Source organism: Myodes glareolus, chromosome 5 (assembly GCF_982192425.1).
Source record: "Myodes glareolus chromosome 5, mMyoGla1.1, whole genome shotgun sequence".
In the NCBI taxonomy this organism is placed as follows: Eukaryota; Metazoa; Chordata; class Mammalia; order Rodentia; family Cricetidae; genus Myodes; species Myodes glareolus.
The window spans coordinates 60,100,487-60,121,918 of NC_142030.1; the positions used below are offsets into that span (position 1 = coordinate 60,100,487).

At 44.7% G+C, this 21,432-nt stretch overlaps 2 protein-coding genes across 2 annotated transcripts in view; both read right to left on the reverse strand.

The window, feature by feature from the left end:
- F5 (coagulation factor V) overlaps nt 1-6,833 on the reverse strand; it is a 79,200-nt gene extending 72,367 nt beyond the window's left edge. Inside the window, exons 1-2 of the mRNA XM_087906337.1 lie at nt 6,359-6,833; nt 3,266-3,354 (exon numbers count right to left, since the gene is read on the reverse strand). Coding sequence (XP_087762463.1) covers nt 3,266-3,354; nt 6,359-6,516 — 247 coding nt within the window. The 5' untranslated portion in view covers nt 6,517-6,833. The remainder of the gene's footprint in view (nt 1-3,265; nt 3,355-6,358) is intronic.
- A 1,680-nt stretch (nt 6,834-8,513) lies between these two features.
- Selp (selectin P) overlaps nt 8,514-21,432 on the reverse strand; it is a 34,071-nt gene continuing 21,152 nt past the window's right edge. The window contains exons 9-16 of the mRNA XM_048421344.3: nt 19,692-19,877; nt 16,633-16,818; nt 15,385-15,594; nt 14,184-14,369; nt 13,251-13,370; nt 11,066-11,096; nt 9,872-9,927; nt 8,514-9,365 (exon numbers count right to left, since the gene is read on the reverse strand). Coding sequence (XP_048277301.3) covers nt 9,873-9,927; nt 11,066-11,096; nt 13,251-13,370; nt 14,184-14,369; nt 15,385-15,594; nt 16,633-16,818; nt 19,692-19,877 — 974 coding nt within the window. The 3' untranslated portion in view covers nt 8,514-9,365; nt 9,872. The remainder of the gene's footprint in view (nt 9,366-9,871; nt 9,928-11,065; nt 11,097-13,250; nt 13,371-14,183; nt 14,370-15,384; nt 15,595-16,632; nt 16,819-19,691; nt 19,878-21,432) is intronic.

A 21,432-nucleotide genomic window follows, 5' to 3' on the forward strand; every position in this document is an offset into this window, starting at 1 on the left:
TCTCCCGCCTAAAAGAGAACTCCATGCCCACTTTCTCCTGGGATAACACTAGGAAGAAATTCTACAGACACCTGGGTGTCCCAGTCTGCCTCATTATCCTTGCAAACGAGACTCCTTCTTATCTTAAATTTTCTCTCTTATTGAAAGGCGGCAGGCATGTTATCTTCTCTATTATTCAACCCAGAAACCTTGAAGTCAATTACAACCCTCTTCTCTTCTTTCCATCCAATTAGCCACCTGTTTAGTTGATTTTAGCACCTAAGTATCTTTGGAATTCATTTAATTTTCTCCACCCCAGCCTCCCCGCTGTCTTGTTTCCTGGATTGGCACTAAAGTCCCATTACTACTTTCTCTGGCTAGTCTCTAATCCATCTTCCAGACTTGAACAGAATGATCTTTTTTTTTCTAATTAATTTTTAGTTAGCATAGGAAGCAATGAAGTTCATTGTGGCATTTGTATACATGTGTGGCATTGTGCTTTTTTTCACAGTCATAGACCAATAGTGAAACCAGTACTAAAGGGCAAACCTGGGTCTGTCTTTCTCCTACTTAACTTAGCTTCGCGACTCTCTGCTTCCCTCAAGACAAAGCTTTCACACGGCTCCCTGACCTGACTGAGTCTCACTAGTCCAGTGGTTCTCAACCTTCCTAACGCTGCATCCCTTTAATACAGTTCCTCATGTTGTGGTGACCATAAAATTATTTTCATTGCTCTTCCGTAACTGTCATTGTGCTACTGTTTTGACTGTAATGTAAATAAATATCTGTGTTTTTCAAAGGGCTTAGGTGACCCTGAGAGAGAGGTATTTAACCCCTCCCCGAAGGATCACAACCCACAGGTTGAGAACCACTGCTCTGAACCTTCATAAGCTCTGTTTTTCGTTGCTGTTCTAAAATGCATCTTTACACACCCTTCACCCCCACTGTTTGGCTTTCCAGTTCCCCCTTCTTCCTCTCTCTTCTCACCGCTAGACTGGAGACCCTTCAGCATCGCTCTTCCTTGTCACTATTCTTGAATATTCTTCCATCGGTCATCTCTAATTGCTGACTGTATGAAATCAGGCTCCTCTTTTACATCCCCAGACCCTCAAATATGGTATTCTTAAGTTGGGATCATTAAAAGGAAGGAATACTTAATGTACTTATCTAAAGGCAATTAAATATAAAACTTGTAATGCATAAAGGATAGAAAATGAACAAAAACATAGTTGTGTCGATAGATCCACAGTACTATAATAGGCATGCTCTAATGGAGGCATAATTCATAGCTACAACAACAGCAAGAACAACAATGTAGCTAGCTTGTATTAAGTGCTTGTCACGTGTGAGCATTATTGTAAGTACTTTGTATTCATTAACCAGTCTGGTCCTCACAGCATCTCAGAGAGGTAAGCCTTGGTCCACGGTGCTGGGAACACACAGAAGAGAATTCCTAATGCTGGGAGAGGATAAAAACCCATGGAATGTCTTAAAGGATGTGGCTTCCCGGTGGGGTGGGTGTCTTTCAAAGCCATGGTCGTGACTGAGGTTTGGAGCCTCAGAGAAGAGATGGAAAAGGAACTGAGAGGAAAACCAGGGGAAGTTTCAGGAGGGAAACAAGATAAAGAAAGAGGTCCAGAAAGGGAAAGTGTCGAGCAGCCTAGAAATGGTGACAGAACCAGAGAGAAATGATGTTGCTGCCGTCTCAGAGACAGCAGTCGAGGGAGTCAGGGATAGTCACGCTGGAGCAGCTCAGGGGAAGGATGAAGACGGGAGATTGTAGAGAATGACACTGGCGTCTCATGTGGAAAACTGAGAGGAAGGAATAGAGAGACAAGAAAATGGCAGGGAGGGCTAAGGAGAGATATTTCCCTTTTTCTAGATATGATTTACCAGAAAATGACTTTGTTGTTGATTTTTTTTTTCCTGAGGGAAAGACCCGAATCGAGGAAGAATTGAAGGATAAAGGAGACCAGATGAGGCAGGGAAGAGCAGGGGATGAGGATGGGTGTGGGTAGACAGAAGAGGCAGAAGGTGAGCCTGGGAAAGATGGCTGATCATCACCAGGGTGGGGGAGGAATGGGAGACTTGATGACAAGGGGCCCGACTGGATGTTGTCCTCCCTGGATAGCCTCTGTAATTCCTGTAAAATAGGTGTCTGTCATGAAGATCTCAGAGCCCTTGACAAATTCATCTTTGATTAATGAAGCATCGGAGAAAAATAGAAGAGAGGTTTTCTTCAAATGCCATAGCTACTGGGAAAGCTAAACGCAAAGGGTCAAGCATACGCAGTTCCTTTGAATGAGTATAGGAAGCTGGACAGGAACAATGGCAAACGCGTTCTGCTGGCGTGCTTCTGTGCCTAGACAAACAGATCACAAACCCCAGGAGAGTCTGAGTTCACTTTGTCTAACTCTTGTATTCATAGAGCCTAATTCAACGTCAAGCCCACAGAAGGTGCTCAGCTGTGGGTTGTCAGATGAATAAATACAAATTCAAACACTGAAACGCTTTGTTTGACTTTTCTTGACCAAGGTTAAAAGCATGACTGGCTGTGTGGGTGTGTGACCTGTTCAATTCCACAGGGCCCCAAGCTCAGAAGAACTCCTGTTTGGTTTAAATTTTCCTGTCTCTGAAATTCTCAATAATATGAACAAAGAGCCCCATCTTGTCATTGCATCTGGATATACATATTTTATAGCTAGAGTCTGATAGAAATGTCATGCATATTAACAGAAGGTAACTAAGTAGATCCTTAACTATTTTTACACATACTTATTTTGGTGTGTGTGTGTGTGTGTGTGTACGCGTGCACATGCCATGGTGCCTGTGTAGAGATAAGAGGACAGTCTGGGAGATAGTTCTCTCCTCCTACCATGTGAGTTCTGGCTTGAACTTGACTCTTCAGGCTTGGCAGCAAATCCTTTTAGCCACTGAGCTATCTAGCCAGTTCACAGTGTGGATATTTCAAGTTATAAGGAATATAATATTATTCATGAAAAATTATATTTACAATTAGAAGAAATACAAACTGGACCTGGTGGGCCAGACCTATAATCTCAGATACTTGGGAAGTTGAGACAGAAAAATCACAATTCACAGTCTTGCTAGAGGCAAGTTCAAAGCTTGGGTCACCGACTTAGTGAGACCTCGTCTCAGAATGAAAATGTAAATGTGCACTGGGATCTAGATCAGTGGTAGGACTTTTTTCCTAGCACGTGTTAGCCTGTAGGGTCAAACCCCAGGACAAAGAATAATTTTTTAAAAAGATGTATTTCAGACTTACCTGAGATGCTAGATCGTGACTTTTCTTTCTTAAAATATGGCTCATACTCTCTGTAGACAATTTTCTTGAAGGAAGGTTTAGAATTCAAACTAGAAATAAAATACAAAAACTAATTTGAAATTCACACGTGATATCTATTCCTATTCCAGAAAAGGAGGTGTCTATGCACTCGGATTTTGTATATTAAAATAGAATGGCAGCATTTTATTGTATTTCCAAAGTTCAAGATTTTATAAATTGGAGTATCAAGTGAAATCAATGGAACAATCATTGGTCTCTTCAATGACAGTTTTCCATAAATGTCAGCCTAATTCTGTCCCGATTCTGCTTTTCAGAATCAATTTTTCTATAAAGGAAGATAAGCACATAGTGAAAACTCAAACTTCAGGTCTAAGTTAAAAATATAAGTCACTGATAAGTGTATATTTGAACCATTTTTCAATCTTTTAATCAGATATAATTTAAAAATTTTCCACTTTCATTATGCAATTTTGAACCAATGGGAATGTGGCAAATTGGTGTCCATTCACTGGAGCTTGTTTCTTTTTTCCTTTCTTTTGGTATCCAGAACCTTTATTTAGTCGTATTTTTAAAAAAAGCAAAAAGTTACGGAACACAGTAAACAAAGCCTCATTTATGTTGCCTTGATTGAGGAATAAAAATTGGTACTTTTTTCTCTCCCTATTTTTTAAAATTTCATTTTACATTCCAACTTCTCTCGCTCCCCTCACCCTCCTCCCATCCACTTTTCCCAATGGGCAAGGGCTCCCATGGGGATTCAACAAAGTCTGGTACGTGAAGTTGGGGCAGGACCAAGTCCCCTGAATTAAGGCTGAGCGTGGCATCCCACCATAGGGAACGTGGAGCCTGTTTCTAGTTGAGCTGAGAGAATGGAGACAGGAATAGGGCAAAGCTCTGGAATCTGTATTGGAAGCAAACCAAAAGCCTGCATTGAAAAAATGAAGTCACTTCCAAAGAAGATGCGGATGCTAAGCAGCACAGCCAAGACCCAGGAGAGTTAAACCATTTCCTCAGCGTTATCTAGACCCAGGAGGCTTCTGTCCCATTCTCTATTTCTAGGGTAGCCGAGGTTCTGCATCCTGATAACTATGGTACCAGAGTTCCCAGGAGCAATGAAGACCCTAAGAGCTTCCTCCAGCAGTTTTTACTATCAGCAGTGTGCTGGCTGGGTGTGTGTGTCAACTGGACACAAGCGAGTGTCATCAGAGAAGAAGGAGCCTCAGCTAAGGAAATGCCCCTTGAGATCCAGCTGTAAGGCATTTTCTTAATTACTGATCAATGAGGGGAGGGCAGCCCGGGGTGGATGGTGTCATCCCAGGGCTGGAGTCCTGGGTTCTGTAAGAAAGCAGGCTGAGCAAGACGGGGAGGAAGCCAGTAAGCAGCACTCCTCCATGGCCTCTGCATCAGCTCCTGCCTCGGTGATCCTGCCCTGTTTGAGTTCCTGTCCTGACTTCCTTCAGTGTCAAATAGCAATGCTGAAGTATAAGGCAAATAAACCTTCTCCTCCCCAACCTGCCTTTTGGTCATGGTATTTCATGGAAGCAATGGAAACTCTAACTAAGACAAACACCTTACCCATTTTCCCTTCCCATTATCCACTTCCCCTTGCCAGGGAAAGACCTGCCTGTGTAACACACTGTTGTTAATGGGGTCCCCCTGTTGTACATTTGATCTGAATTTGTTATCCTTAACTGTGTGTCCTCTGACTTAGACCTGCCTGTGCCCTACTCCAGTCTGACCATAGCAGCCACCAAGTCTGTGTTCTACCCCAAAGCAGGAAAATTAGCACTGGAAGTAATGTTATTGGGGATTTGGGTCAGTTAATGGCAGTTTCCTCAGAGTGTGTGTGGCTTAGATTATCACTCTAAAAAATTCAATACTTGAAATCATTTTAATGTGATATTTCTTATTAGCTTAATATAAAGATAGACTATAATGCTTTCCCAAATAGCCCAGTTACAACAACAAAAATTAAATGCTTTATTATGCTTTCATTCTAAAATTGTTACACATTGCTTTCAAAATATTACAGTATTTTTTGGCTGATTGCTTTGGTTTTGCAATTGTAAAAGAGGAACACATCTTTCACAATCACTTAAACTTTGATGTCAACTAAAAGGGAAAAAAATGAGTCAACTAGAAGGCTAGGCTTCTCATTTAAAATAAAACCAGTAGTTGTAAATGCTGAGTAAAATCTATGGTTTGGTTACCATCAGGAAGGCTTTCAATTAACCTTCCAGTTGGCAAAGTGTATTTAAACTTCCTCGTAGTTACACACACCTTTAAGTGGCCACAGTACCTCATCACTAACATGGGCAATATTCAGGGCAGACCAAAATATCCAGGATAAGCCAAATTCCAGGAAGTAATCCAAAGTGAAAGAAAAAAAAAATGAAGGCACTTAGGTAGCCAGGAATAAGTCAAGAAAAGATGAAAATACAAGTGTGTCCTTTTTCCATGAGCCAACGTTTTGAAAGTCATTTATAGGAAGGCAACAAAATTAAGGCAAGAGTCACTAAATTATCTCCTTTAGAAGATGAGCCTGTGTCTACAGGGAATAAATGTTATGTGATTCAAAGTTCCTTTTCTTTCTTTCCCTTTCTTTCTTTCTTTCTTTCTTTCTTTCTTTCTTTCTTTCTTTCTTTCCTTCCTTCCTTCCTTCCTTCCTTCCTTCCTTCCTTCCTTCCTTCTTTCTTTCTTTCTTTCTTTCTTTCTTTCTTTCTTTCTTTCTGAGGCTGGTCATTTCAACCCATCAGTAGACTAAACTAAGAAGGAGCTAACATTTTTTTCGGGGAGGGGGTTGTGACGGAAAAACGGTTAGCCATCGCTAACTATTCACACTGAAAAATTTCTACATCCTCAGTATGATAAATTATATCAGTGGAGACAAAATTAGCACCCACCATTATTACACTTTAACTGTATTCTCTCTATCTCTCTCTGTTTGTCTCTGTCTGTCTGTCTGTCTGCACCCCCCCCCCACACACAACCTCTCAAAAAACAAAAAACTTGTAATTACAGTGGATTTTCTTCCCTGGAGAGGAAGCCCACCTGGACTCCACCCCGAGTTACCTTGGGTCTGTGGTCTCAGGATGGTAGTTCCAGAGGATGCCCTGAGCAGCCACGTAGAACTGCCTCAGCCGCGCTGCCTCGGCCGGGTGGCTGCCCCAGCCCGCCCAGCTGGTGCCCAGGACCACCAGGACGCAGAGGCGCGGGCAGAGTAGGAGCATGGCCCTTGTTCCGCCGCGCCCTGCCACTACCAGCAGTCCTCAGTTCTCTGTCCGCGCTGCGCGCTGTAGCTGTCGTGGCTCCCAGGAGGACTAGGAGGCTGAGGACGCAGTGTCCCTGTCCCCTGCGGCGGCTGGCTCACCCTACCTCCCTTTCCCGGCTGTGCCTCCAGTAAGCATGGGCTTGTTGAGGTCACTGCCCCCTGTGGCCAGAGGCATTTATTAGGGAACCTAACTAGGAGCTGCGTGCTACAAGGAAAGAAAGGGCAACCCTGCTGGAGTTTGTGGCACAGGAACTGTGCCCAAGGGTTCCTGCCCCCATCACAATCCCACCTATCCACTCTTAACCTGCGGGGGAGGGGAGAGTGGTGGGAGGGTGGCGGGACGGGGAGGAAGGGTCAAAGTTTAAGCTTGCCTGCTGGTTTCTGCAAGCCTCACTTAGATCCAACACCCATCCTCTGATCCCAGGAAAACAACACTGTGCCCTTACTAGGCACAGAAAATGGCCAGAGAACAAGTCCACCAACAGGTTAGCGTCCCAGACTGCTTTGGTAACTTCTACCAAGGCCCAGACCACCTGGTAAGGCTTGTCACCAGCTCAAGTGTAGCAGAGAACAGGACTTACTTGAGATAGTCGGTAGCTAGGTGATCTTGGACCAATCACCTTATATCTCCGGTGTACTTTTGACATCTGCCAAATAAGGATGGCAATTGTAATTTTCCTCGATCCAATTATTTTGAGGGGAAAAAATGTTGTCAACTCTATGCCTCCCCCTCCCAGTGCCAAGGCAGCTGCAGGCTGGGTTCTTATCTATGCTAATATTCTCCTGCTCCGCGGTGCCATGTTTTGAAGGATGTAGGCATGTTGTTTTAGATTTTGTTTTTCTGTTGATGGGGAAGCTGTGAATGATATCTGAATCACCAAAAGAACTTGTCCCTGTTTCCCTAGAACTCTGCTTCTGCTGATGCTTTAGGCTTCCAGCACAGTCAGTAAATTGCAATCAGGCACCACCCAGGATCCTCAGAGGTCTCCCCACCCCCACTCTTCCTTTTGTTCCCTTGCTCATATTCTCCAGTTAGTTTACAATGCCCCTCAAGGAAGACGTGAATCCCAACACACAAGGAGTTGAAGTGGGAAAAAGCGAATTTGAGGCTTGAGATCAGCCTACGCTACACAGTGAGACCTTGTACCAAAAATTAATTAACAGACATGTATATCTAACTATATTTTTAAAAATGCACCCATTGTCTTCCCTCTCTGCTCTCTTGTGCTTTAAAATCAGGAGTTCTGCCTTTATCTCTGATTCTGGGTTCAAATTGATTTCTCTGTTTTATGAACTCGATCTATTCAGATTATATTTATTTCGATTATCCTGTATTAGTTTTTCAGGATTCTCTAGTTTCCACAGATAGATTAACTTATACTTCTGACCCACAATTCCAGGGTTTCCCAATGTTGTTAGAATCCTCTGTTTTGTTTTTTTTTAACAAAATGCAAATTCTGACATAGGAGACAGGTTGAGGGATTGGGATTGAGATCGTGGATCCTATAATACCTAGCTTAGTGTCAGTGTCTGTCTGTTTCTCTCTCTCTCTCTCTCTCTGTGTGTGTGTGTGTGTGTGTGTGTGTGTGTGTGTGTGTGTTTCTCCTCTCTCTCTCTCTCTCTCTCTCTGTTTCTCCTTCTCTCTCTCTCTCTCTCTCTCTCTCTCTCTCTCACACACACACACACACACACACACACACACACACACACACACACTATTGCTATTGACAATGCATCTGAGGAAAAAAAATTTAAAGCAGCAAGTCCCTAAATTGCTTTCATTTTTTTTTTCAAAATCACTGTAACTTTTCATAGGGCAGCTTTACTGTTTTTGCTTGCCTGTTTGCTTATATGAATCCAGTCTACATGGGGGTCATTGGATTTCATTACACCACAGCAAAGCAGCTGCACTGTTCGACTCCCTAATGTTTACATCAATTAGAGACAAACCATATATAATTTTCAGTGACTTATTTATTAAATATGTGAATTAAATTACATATAAAACATCTGTTCTTTCCTGCAGAACAGTAATACAATGAAGACCCTTTCTGTTCCTCTGACTTGTTCTCTGTGGACAGGGGACTGATGACATATATTTGCTGGCTCACTGGAGGGTTTAGCTGTCATTTGGACGACTGTAACTGTCACCATATTGGTGGTAGACAATGTGAGATACATAGACCCTTATTGAACAAAACAAGAGGAGCCTGGCATTTTGGGGAGTCTGATTACATATTCGAACAATAACTTTTGGGTGCTTTGGTGGAGTGAAGGTCTGCATTAGGATGTGGAATCCTGGCTCTGTTCTTGGTCTTCTGTGGCCTCTGGTACCGTGTGGAAGTTTCTGGAAAGTGTCAGCAGCAGAGGTATAAAGAACCTCATAGGTAGGAAGCACGGAAGACCCAGGAGACCTTAGAGCAGTCTCTCCCTTCATCTAGAGAATTTCCTGCACTCCAGCATCTCGGAGCCCCAAGAAAAAGCAGATCCTCGATTCTCCAGTCTGGTCTCCTGGTGAGTCAGATGCCCCAGTGCCTTGGACTAGCTCCCATCTTCAGTAACAGCAAGGTCAAAGTCACAGACCACAGCAAAAGCGTTTGCTCCGGTTTCTGTGGCTGCTCTAGAGGAAGGTGAGAGGCGGAGCAGGAAGGGGTGGGTGGAGGGGTGGGAATGTGTATAGTTCTTTTGCTTGGTTCCCGGCTGGTTATTTACAGAAAACCACAGCCAATGCAGTGGAGTTAGTCAGGGAGCTTGGCATCTGCGTGCAGAATCCTGAGAGACAGTAGGAGGAGACAGGAGACCAGATCTCTGAAAATGAAAGAAAACAAATTAAACTATCCTTAAGAGAAAAAAGAAATCTTTCCTCATGCCTTACCCCTGATGTTCAAGACAGTTCCTCTTTCTAGGTCCTACCCTATCTACCAGTAGGATGATTCTCTTGGGAAAAGGGACTTTTCATCACACTATTTGAAAATTTGCTTTCAGATGACTTCAGTTTTCCCATCAGTTAGCACAGGGGATTTTATGGCAAGCCCACAGTGTCGATACTACTTGGCTGCCAATCTCGCGTATCCCGGGACAACATATGTGCTGCTACAATCTTTCATCTCAGATGGATGGAAATCCTTGGGTTAGCGCTATGGTCCCTCCACTGTCACATGTACTTGTTGCAATATGGTCTCTGTCATGGCGTGACATTTTAGTACATGCTTGAAAGTTGATACACAATGATATAAAGAGAATTCAAGCTTTATCTTCTTGTCCTTTCCCTTACTGTTTTATTTTCTTCAAAAATGTCCTCATAGGGAGCTCACCTCAAGGGACTGGGTCAAACGCAGCATTAGTGAAGACTCCATATGTTCCTAGGTGGCTAAAGAACAGAAACACAGTGAGGCTCTACCATGAAATTACTCCTCAAAACAGCCAGCTCGTAGTACCTCTAGAAACAACGGATTGCCGCCTAGCCTGGAATTCTGTTTATCTTTATCAGAAAAGCAAATAGAAAAGCGGCTTTCAAGGTCCCACTCAGAGCTCTGGGTAATTTGACTTGCACTTTACAATCACACTTTTTCACGGTACTGGGAATGGAGCCCAGGGCCTCAGGCACACTAAACAAATGCTCTACCACCAAGCCACTTCTCCAGCCCTACCTACACTATAGTTGCCATTGGTTTCTGTGCGGAAAACGATTTACCCTCTTAGGGGCTGCAGCCTCTTCTTGAGGAGAAGAAATAGTTACAAAGTTCTCAATCTTGATAACGGGTACTTGAGCAAGGGTTTCCACAGAGTGATAGTACTGCCCCCTAGGGATGGTTTTTAGATTTTCATGGTGATGAAGAGGACGGACATGTGGTGGGCAGAGGCCAGGGATGCTAGATGTCCAAAAACACAGGATACAAAAGAATTGTCCCAGATCCCATGTGGCTTTGGAATAGCACTATTCAGGATTAAAGAAGGCCTGGAACTTAATCGCTTCGCATGAAAATATTGCGTTTTTCATCTTTTACGATCTGTGAATTGTACTAAGACAGTATTTTCCCAAGAGACAGCCGCTGTCTCTTCCGGAGCCATTGCTCACGGAGAACCTACTGAAGTGTACAAACTTTCAGTGTTCTGCCAGCGTTTGCTAGGGTAACGCCCGAGCTCTGAGCTCTAGCACTCCGTTTCTATCATAAGTCACTTCCCAGCTTATTTCGTTTTTATACTATGAGGATATCTACTGTCTTTAGCCAGTGGGGTAAAGACACCTGCACAAGCAGCAAGCCCTCAGAGAGAAGGACTCTCTGCAAAGCAGAGGCAGGACTCCAGAACCCGTAACTCCCTAAGTATTGATACTTAAAACACTATGATTAACTGGCATATATTGCCCACACACTTTTTCTCAGGCCAGGAAAGACATGGCAGAAGATATATTCCAGAGAGGAGGAAGCCTCGCACAATTCCCCGGACACAGCACGTTGGAAAGACAGACTAGCAAAATTTGTCTGCACAGAACATTCCCATCTTACCTGTGAGGGTTCAGGGGGCATTTTCCATCATCTGAAATAAGGGAGAAAACATGAAAGAAAGCAGTGAGGTAAAAGAGTGTTGCCAGCGTTAGAAATTACTGAAGAAAATCTGGAGGCTGAGTTTCAGAGGCACATGTTATATGCAGAATATTAGGGACTGGCTGGCCTGAAACATAAGCGGTATTTGTTTTAGACTAAATTGAGCATTTTATCACATTTTATCTCAAAATCCTCCTAGCTTTTTGCCTTTTAACATTGTGGGGGAAAAAGCTACCCTGTCCTCATATCTCTGAGGTTGCCAGATCCGGTACTTGAGGGCTCCCTATTCCTTTAGCCAGGATTTTAGTCCCTTGGTCTTCAGCTAGCATGGTAATCTCATAAATCAACGCACAAGGACACTACAGTGGATGCTTTCATTTTCTCTCCTGGTGACATAAGCAATCAGGAGCCTCCTGTCTTAATCTAAACAGCAGACTGGTTGTTAAGTCTTGAGACATGGCTACAACACTGTTTGTTACTCGACAATCGACTATTTTGACATAGGAAGCCAAACTGGGATGAGCCCAGGAAATGCCATCCTTCCCCAACTCACAAATTTAGTTATTGTCAGAGATTTAGAAAAATGAGAGGCTACTGGCGCTTTTATACCCTTGAATTTATCTGAAAACTGAAGAAACAGTTTGGCAATGGTTTGTAAGACCATGGGTGGGGCAGGAGAAAACGGTGCGATTCCGACATGCTTATAGAGCTTAAAGCTGGGACTCCAGAACTCTTCTTTCTGCCATCTTGATTTGGTTAAGTAAGCACACGTTTTCATGGAGGAATTCGCCATAACTGTTGGCACATCTCTCGCATCATCAAGAAACCACCCTTTGCCACCGTCCGTCTTCCACGCACACGAGATCACGTGCACAAGTGTTAGAGAAACAGATGCCATGCAATGGTGGCGTTGTGTGGGGAACAATACAGGGAGAGCATAGGACATTCCGTCCCACGAGCAATTAAGGTCAATGGAATGCGAGGTCTGGAATAGTTTAACACAGCTCCTTCCAGTTGTCTGGCTTTAAGCGTCAGTCGGTGCTCAGCGCCTCACGCTGTTTATGAGGAAGGACAGTCAGAGCCTCATTAGCTTCTAGAGGAACGTGTGTGAAGCCAATCAACCCTGGGGCGACAAGGCACGGCAGATGGAGAAATGACGTTTGCAAGTCTAAGAACTGGGCATTTCTTTCGTCTTTGGGTTTAAGTTCTCTTTCTGACAACAGGCTGGTGAGGGGTCCCTGAGAGAGTCTTCGTTATTTGGTTACTCTCCTGCTTAAATCGTCTCCCAAACCACAAATTTGCAGGCGAGAATTGCTGGGTATTTAGAACACTATTGAAGCAGCGGCTTCTCAACCTCCAGCTTTCTCCTCCCCACTGATCTGTGAGTCTGCTGGGTTCAGCTGTTCTTCGCTGCTAAACACACCACTTAGCCCAACTATCTAACGAGCTCATGGTTTTCATGTGTGGTTTTCTTTGCTAGAACCCTAGTTCACCTACTCTCTTGGTCACATCCCATAACCCAAGCAGCGGCTGAGGACACCTTTGTGTCGTGCCAATCTGATCCAAGAACCATTGTTCTATGTTCTGGTAACATCTACACTGTATTTTTCTTCTTGCAGACATACCACAGCCAGTAAGTGTGCTGTTTAACTTATCTGTCCCTCTTACAGAACTTTTTCTTCCTTGACCTCAGGGACCGTCACTATTGGCCCCACTGTCTGGAAAAACTGATTTGCCAACGGCTACTCCATGGCAAGTGAGGGAAAGAAGCGTGGCATGTTTGCAACGAATGTTGTGGTGCCAGAGGCTCTCAGATGCTTCAGCAGAATTTTAAGGGGAATCTTTGGAAAAATTCACATAATGGCTGGTGACACAGCCCTGTGGTAGAGCACTGGCTTAGTATGCAGAAGGCATGCACATGTGTGTACACACACACACCACATACACAAAGAAAAAAGGAAAAATTCCGAATTTCTGTATTGTCATAAATTCCTGCAGGTGATTCTGACAACCAGTCAGGACTCAAGGCCACAAATATTAGTCTTCTTTTTTAAAAAAATCAAGCTGTTTCTAAACGGCAACTACTGACTTTATCCCTTCACTCCAGAATCGTGAACAGAAAACAGGAGGGTTCCTTCGTATTTACCTTTTTTCCTGAGACGCTTTCGGAGCAGAGCCAGGAGTGTCCCGCCCACTGCCAGACCCGTTGTAGATGCCACTGCCCCACCCACGTAGGTCAGCGCCTCCTGGATGGTCAGTGGTCCTGCTAAATAAACACACGTGACAGGTGTGAGTGGAGCGAGCACAGGCCAGTCATCCTCCCAAGAACTAAGCCAGGGCTGTGAGCGAGATCCTCAAAGGGCCTGCCAGGGCCGAAAACCTGAGAGGAAAGATCTGGAAGGGAGAAATCCACTGCAACGAAACAGGACGCAGAGCCTGATTGCATCCCAAGGTTTAAAGTTTTTGATTAAAAAAAAAAATCATGATTTCTAAAGTGGATAAGACAAAGATCCCCTGAAAGGAACTTAGTAGATACAAATTCATGAGGACATGTGCATGGTTATTTGGGTAAACGAAGTCAATGATGGGGCAATTTTTCTTTATCAATCAATGACTTGGATATGTAACAGAAGCTAGCCGCAGCTGCTAAGGGAAAGTAAGGGTGATGTGGGGGCTGAGATAGAGCTAGCAAACGGATGGGGCACAATTAAATGACTTGAGGCAAATTTAGAGGCAGATAGTAAACAAAGGTCTGGCACAACAATGGACTTGATGTGAGAACCCTTGGTTAATATATTTGAAGCGTCAAGGCGCATTAGGCAGAGGCTATAAGAAGTGAGGAAAGTTGTTTCACACCTCAAAACAATGGCAAGGAGTGGCCTGGACCACAAAGTCACCAGCCTCATCTCTAGGGCTCCTATAAAGCAACAGATTCTTTGTAGCTCGTTGCAAAACATTCATCAGGCAAGCGGGGAGGGCAGAGAAGGGAAGAAAAGCCACCATGAGAAATGCGGAGAAAAGAAGCAGGGATTCTGTCTTCTAGGTCAAGGTCATGTTCTAAAGCATATGAAATATGTACCTTGGCATGTCGGCATGGCAGCTGACCAGCGGCCGTTCTCTCGGCATGTCGCCCTAGCAGAGCCATTCAGCAACTGCCCCTCTGGACAGTGGAAGGTGCAGGTTGATCCATAGCTAAAGGTTCCCCAGGGGTTGGAACAGTTCGTCACTACCGGTGTGTCCATGTGCAGTTCCGAGCATTTTACAGCTGCAAGAAAAAAGACAGCAACAGCAGCATGAATGGGAAGCGCATACACAGAAGAAGGCAAACGGGATTGTGGTTTGCTTTTAACTTGACTGGAACTGGCAATAGAGATGCCTGATGTGGAAAGTCAGAAAGGAGGTCAGCCACATGCAAGAGCCACAGCAGCTCTCCAGATACCATCCCACCAAAGTAGCCATGAAATAGTGCTTGTCAGAGAACAAGGCTGACCCACACCCTACGATGAATTGCTAATGCGATGCTCTAATCTCCAAAAAGTCTCTTTACAAAACTTGCCCCTCTAAACCGCTATTGACTTTGTGTCTACATGTTATTACTGATACAGTGTGGTGAACAGCCATGTTAGTGTGTCATATCAAAATACTTATTTCATGTCCCTCACAGACAGTAGAAATTTGGAGGAGGAGACTACAACTCTCTTTAAACTATGTTTTAGGTGACTTCAGATTGTTTTCTGTAAATTGTGGACAGGAAAGAAACGCCAGGAAATCAGATTTAATCCAAGTAAGCGTTAGAGAGCAGTCCTGACATCTGTAAAGCTCAATGCTGTGCTTTGTGGGAGATATCAAGATGAAGGAGATGGGGGACCCCATGCTTGGTGCATAGTGTGGTAGCTCCTTAAGAAGTGTCCCTCAGGGCTAGCATCTTACATTCCAACCATTGCGAGAATACTGCAGGTTTACACTGCCACATAACTAATCATGGTGCAGCTTGTACTTCCCAATTGGCTGAGCTGGATTTACATGTGTGTGCTTTTAGCTCGGACACATGTAGACCTGTGCATGTGTCGTCTGTGTATAAAGTGGTTTGGGGGAGGGCGGAGCTCAGGTGGCTGCCCACATTCTTCTGCTGAAACTGCCGTGGGCTTCATGGAGGAGTGAGAGCCTGGAGCGGTTTTGAGCACTGGGTGGAATTTAAACAGCCAGATGCACACACCGTCTGACTTGTCTACAGGCCGGAAGATGGCTTCAGAGCTCCCTGTCCTTGCCTAGTTAGTTACCTCTGCACTCCGGAGTCACTGCTGTCCATTGTCCTGAAGTCCTGCATCGGAGCGAGTTGGCTCCTCTCAGTGTAAATCCAGTTTTGCACCCAAAGTAACAAGTGGTGTTTGGAGCAAAGGTTCCCAGATGGTGGCTGCAGGACATTGTCCCCTGTCCAGGAGTGGTGAGAGCGGGACAGCGCACCTCTGGGTTAGGAAGTGATGGTACACCTGTGACGAGAAAGACATTTCAAAGTGTTCAGTACGTTCATGGGTGAAGAGAGCATATCTGAATTAAGGCTGTCATGCAATAGCTGCCTTCAACTTTTTCTGTAATAAGAGATCTCTAACAATTTATATATGGCTTGGTGTATGACAGCACTTGTTTTGAAAGCAAAAGGACCGCAGTTCAAGTCACAGCACCCACATAAAAAGCAGCATTGACAGAGACAAGTAGATTCTGGGAACTTAACAGCCAGACAGCCTAGGCAAAAAGGTGAGCTTTAGGTCCAGTGAGAGACCATGTCTCAGAAAATAAGGAGGGGAGGAACTAACAGAGGAAGACAACTGTTGGCCTCCTCCAACTTCTGCAAGCATGCACAGGGGCTCTCACACTAGCACATAAATGTGCACGCATACCACACACAAGTAAACACATGATTTAGCAAAACAGTATTTTAAAAGTGCCCATGAAAAGCCATTGTCCTGATCATAAGAAGTGGAGCTGATGCTACTAATAGTCTTAAAAAGGAGGCATTTGGAGAGTTGCTACAGAGATCTAGCACCTCAATAGAAGGCCACATTAGATGCAAACAACTGCCTATAGATTGTTGGAAGATATACTATTCCCTGGCCCAAGGTCAACACGAAAGATGACCTGGAAACAATACTGCTGACTTGGTCATAAACTTGCCATCGATAGAATTATGATACCTGATCTCTCTGTTTCTTGATTTCTTATTCCAAACACCCAGGCCCATAACTGCCACCTGGCATTCTCAGCAAGTACAACGTCCCACTCACTTTGCTCAATAAAGATTTTTGAGATAAATAGGCTTAAAAGATGTGAAAGCAATTCTCTTCATAAGAGTCAGTGTGTCCTTTATTTGAGAACAGAAGATCCTTGTAACTTCCTAGAAAGTTAAAAAAAACCCACAAGTGTGTTGACTACACTAACAGTGTAATATGTGCTTGCCACACAAATGAGCCTTGTGTCATCAGTGTGGAGAGATAACCCCAAGTTTGCTTCCCTGGTGAGTCTGTCGTTACCTGTGCAGGTTGGTGGAGGTGAAGACCAGCTTCCAGAAACTGTGCATTCCACACTGGTTGATCCCACGAGCTCAAAGCCCCTGTTACAGGAGAAGCGACAGGTGGAGCCAACACTGAACTCTCCGTGATCATGAGAACAATCCAGACTGCCTTGATCGGGGGCGAAGATTGCTGGGCACTTGATGGCTGAAGGATCAAATGAGAAAGTCACGCTTATTAAGATCTTCTGTGTTTCACAGAGTTTATTCATTCAATAGCTGACGAACAGTCATTGTTTAAGTTTTATGTGCTGCCTCTTGAAGCAGTGAGTCAGCATGTTGGCACAGGGGTTTGCAGTAAGAGGCTATTTGGGGGTGTTTTATGGATCCTTGCAGTAGCGCACGGAAGCAGTCAAGGAGATGGAGGAAAGGAGAGAAGCGAACCACCCCAGGGTTCGGAGGGGACATGCTCACTGTATTTCAGAACCTGGACGTGGATAGGGAGATAACACAGTGCTGGAGCTGGAGGTGAACGTAAAACCAGGTCTCTGTTTCCTAAGAAGATTAAGCAAGGTATCAGGTGCTGAATTCAGTGGTCAACATGGTCTCTAGAGGAACAGTAAATGGGGGAACCATGTTAACCATGAGGAGAGCAATAGTCTGTGTCAGGGAGGTGGCCTATAGGTGGGGACAGGAGAAACACAGCAGCTGAACTTAAGCAATCCAACTCGCAGATGGCATTATGGGAATCAGAAGTGCCTCTGTCGGTGGTATGCTCATGGAGAAGATTCCATGGCCCAAAAGTTTCAAGGGGCCCAGGGAACCAGTATTCTTCATAATGGAAACACTTGTGGAGCCCCCCTCTACAATGGAAACATCAGTGCACAATGAAGAGAGAAGCTAGGGGTCCCACCGGCTGATGATCACAAGTCTCTGTGGTCCCTTTTAGGGTTCTGGAAAAATATTGCATGAGAATCTGGGTTCCCAAGGGTTAAAATTCCAAATTAAGGCAAGACAGTGAAAAGGAATGGCTTCCCTAAAGATACAGTGCAATGTGGATATGAAGCAAGGCGTTAAAATTAGGATTCAGAAGACTGACATTACTGAAGACCACGTTTTGTTAGGGGTGCTGTCCCTGGGTACAGTCCGGGCTCATGGGTAGGAGGCAAATACTTCCTCCTGCAGAGATAAGAGGCCCAGGATGGAGTGGAGGGAAGTGGTGTGGGAGATCACAGGCTTCGCAGCTGAGCTGGCTACATACATGGCTTAAAAGTTCAATGGGATTTATAAATGGAATTTGGTTCTTTGCCCTTAAAACACAATCTGAACAGTGTAGCTTAGGAGCTTGTGACTAATGTGAGAGAGAGTGAGAGATAAAGGGCTGAGCAGTGTATACAATGCATAAATTCCCTGCCCTCACATGGCCTGGGTTCCTTGAGGTTAGAAGTGCATCTTTTCCCAGCAAGTGTTAACATTATGCCCTTTAGTACAGTAGTAAGTTCTTGGGATATCAGTGTCCGGATGGATAAGCAGTATTTGAACTGTTTCCGCACAGCTCTAACAGACGTTTTTAAGGCATAGTCTCTCCGCTGACCACCTGCAGAAGTCACACCTGCAGCCTGTGCCTGGACCCGGGGTTTAGAAGCCCTGCCGCTAGGTGGCAGTGTGGTATTGTGGTTAAAAACACCCATGTAGCCTGCCATTCTGACCTTCTTTCCATGTGCTTATTGACGGTTACTTATTCTCTTGATACCCCGTTCTCTTCATCTTTCAGTGGGCAATGTCAGTAACCTCTTCGGAGGTGGTTTATGTAGACCAAATAAAAAGTTTGCGAAGTGTGGGTCTCATTATTACTTACCCTGATTGCGCTGAACAATAAGTTGGAGCAATAACCCTTCTGAACCCAAACATGAATTATAAATGAACTAACGTGGCACACTTCTCTTTTAGAACATACTACATGCCTGTAGTTATATGCAATACATTGCTCCCACCGGGTGCTTCCAGGAAGTCGAACACAGGTGAGATCTACCCTGACACTGTCAGTGGGGCTGGGCTCGCATGAGTGAGTGTTGCTTCAACATATGCTTGTTACACACTCATTTTGATTTCATTTACTATTGCAGGTGATATAGATAAAGGCTGAGGAGATGACTCAGTGGGCAAAGTATCTGCCTGGCAAGTATAGGTTCCTGGTCAGATCTCTGGGCTCTGTGTAAAAATGTGGCATGGCTGCTCATATCTAGATGAATGTGTCCCTGGAGCTTGCTTGCTCGTCAGTATAGCCAGTTGATGAGTGAGGGCTGGGTTCTGTGAGCGACCATGTGTCTAAAAGATTATGTCAAAAGCAATAACGGAAGACTCCCAACATCAATGTTTTCTGCATACTACCCCTGCACACACACACACACACACACACACACACTATACATACTACAGAAACATGCACATTTATTTTGCAATATGCAAACATGCACACACACATTCACACACACACACACACACACACACACACACACACACAATGGAGGATGCACAACTTCTGCATTTTAAACTCAATGAGTTAAAGCCCATAAAGAAACAAGAGTGAAATAGGAGGGAACATGAAAGCCAGGGTAGGTAAATGACATCCATCTCCAAGTAAGCTACTAGTCTGAGACTTGGTGGGGTTGGTGAGTGTGGATATAGGAAGAAATGACTGGAGAGTGTGGTAGAGAAAGAGAAAGAGTATCAGAAAATAAATGCTCCATTGAATAGCTGAGTATCACTGTGAATGGCAATGACCTTGGACTACCTTACCTCTGAGCTGTCTTTTTCTCATACATAGGACAGAAATGATATAGACTTCCACTAGTATTCTAGAATGGTGATATCATGTTCTATGATGACGTGAAAACATTGTTAAGACTGAAATTATTTATACTCAATTTGTTAAACGGTTATTCAGGGAGAAGGAAATTTTTGATCTAGAGTTTCATGCCTAGTGTTTAGCTCGGGACACCTTCATCCAAATCTCTAATGATTCTTCCTTCTATGATGACATCTGAGACGTGACAAGATAGGACAGAGCCATGTGCCTACCTTCACACGTGGGCGGTGTGCCTGTCCACTGTCCAGATGGAGAACAATCCAATCTTTCTGGTCCAGAAAGATAAAATCCTTCATCACAGGTGAACTGGCACATGGATTTGTAAGTGGAACCTCCCAGAGGCTGGATACAGGTCATGGTTCCATTGCGAGGGCTGAGCAAAGGTGGACAGGTGATGCCTACGGTGGCAATGACACAGCGGGGCAGGGGAGATCATGTTAGCACTCTGCATTTAGAAATCCACCTTCTTTCTTTCTCACTCTCTTCCTCCCTGTTCTGTGTGTGTGTGTGTGTGTGTGTGTGTGCGCGCGCGCGCGCGCGCACGCACGCGTGTTGTCGGTCTGTCTGTCTGTCTGTCTGTCTGTCTCGGCTTGCTAGTTTAGCATTTGGCTAAAGGTGATCATTTTTTTTGTTTGCATTTTTTGCTCTTTCTCTGTAAGAGGCCTTGGAACTAGTGACAGCTGCAGTTTCTTACAGTTGACTGTCATTCTGAGATCTCACCCACACGGGGTTTCTGAGGAAATTCTACAAGGGACTCAGTGCCTTGAGGTTCATTGTGGAGGCCCCAGAACCCAGAAAGTTGCTGCCTTGGTATCTTCTTGAGAAACAAACCAAATGTGTTTCCAACAAACAATGCCAAGAACTCAGAGGTGGAAAATGGGGCAGATTTCTTTCTTCCCCTCCCCAGCGGCGGATAGAGGGAATCTGGGCCTATAACCCAGCTTTTGCTATGCATGGCAACCCTTTCAACCTTAGCTGCTTCATTTCCAGCCTATGAAAAGCTAACTCTGGCCTCATAGCTACTCTTAGCTGTACAGCCAGTCTCCTGAGTCACACTCGAAGAGGAAATGTGAAAGGGGATAAAGGAGGCAAGGCGTTTTATCAGCTGTCTGCAAGTGCCAGCTTCCACCTCTTCCCAGAAGTCATCTCAGCCCACAGGACCAGGCATAAATGATCTCCTGGCCCCAGTTTATTTTCCAGTAAAAGTTACGTCAGGTCTCACAGTTCTGTGATCCCATATTTAAACTCAAGTGTGAGGTGCTGGGAGACTAGCTTGGGCTAGTAATCATACTGTGTGACTTTGGGAAAGTTGCTTAACCTCTCTGAATCTCAATATTTTAAAAATGTCTTAGCCAGTCCGAGAATGAATACATTCTCAGCACCAATTGTCAGTAGTTGTCAAGATGGTCCTCTCCCGATCCACAGAGCAAAGAAGCCCAAGGACTGACCCTCAGAAGAGAAGACTGGGAGTCAGCATGGGCTCAGGGACTTCTTTACTGCTGGGCTTGGCTGTTCACTGTATGGTCTTAAATCAGAGGAAGCGGTACAGCTATCCCAGGCAGCTGTCTCTTGCTCAGCTAACTCAGCAGCATGAAGTCTTAAGGTGTCGCCTGTACTCCCCCAGAAAGTGTCATTTCTTACTCCCCCGCAGCAATACTCCTCTCAATCTAATTAATTTCTACAGAGACTGAGGTACTGTTTACCACTTGCAAAAGCTTCCTGAGTTTTGTATGTGTATGGGGGGCAGGGTGGTCAGGGATGGGGGAGGCTATGAACTGCAAAGGCAAAGGGGAAAGGGGCGTGGGTCCTTGGTTTGGTGGAGTCATTTCCAGCTCTCCTGTGACTTTGCAAGGGTGAGTGTGGAGGGCTGTGACAAGGGAAATTATCTGATAGCACGCTCTCCCTCGGAAGTGCCGCAACAGCTTGTGGATTCCTGCCTCGACCGCATGTGGT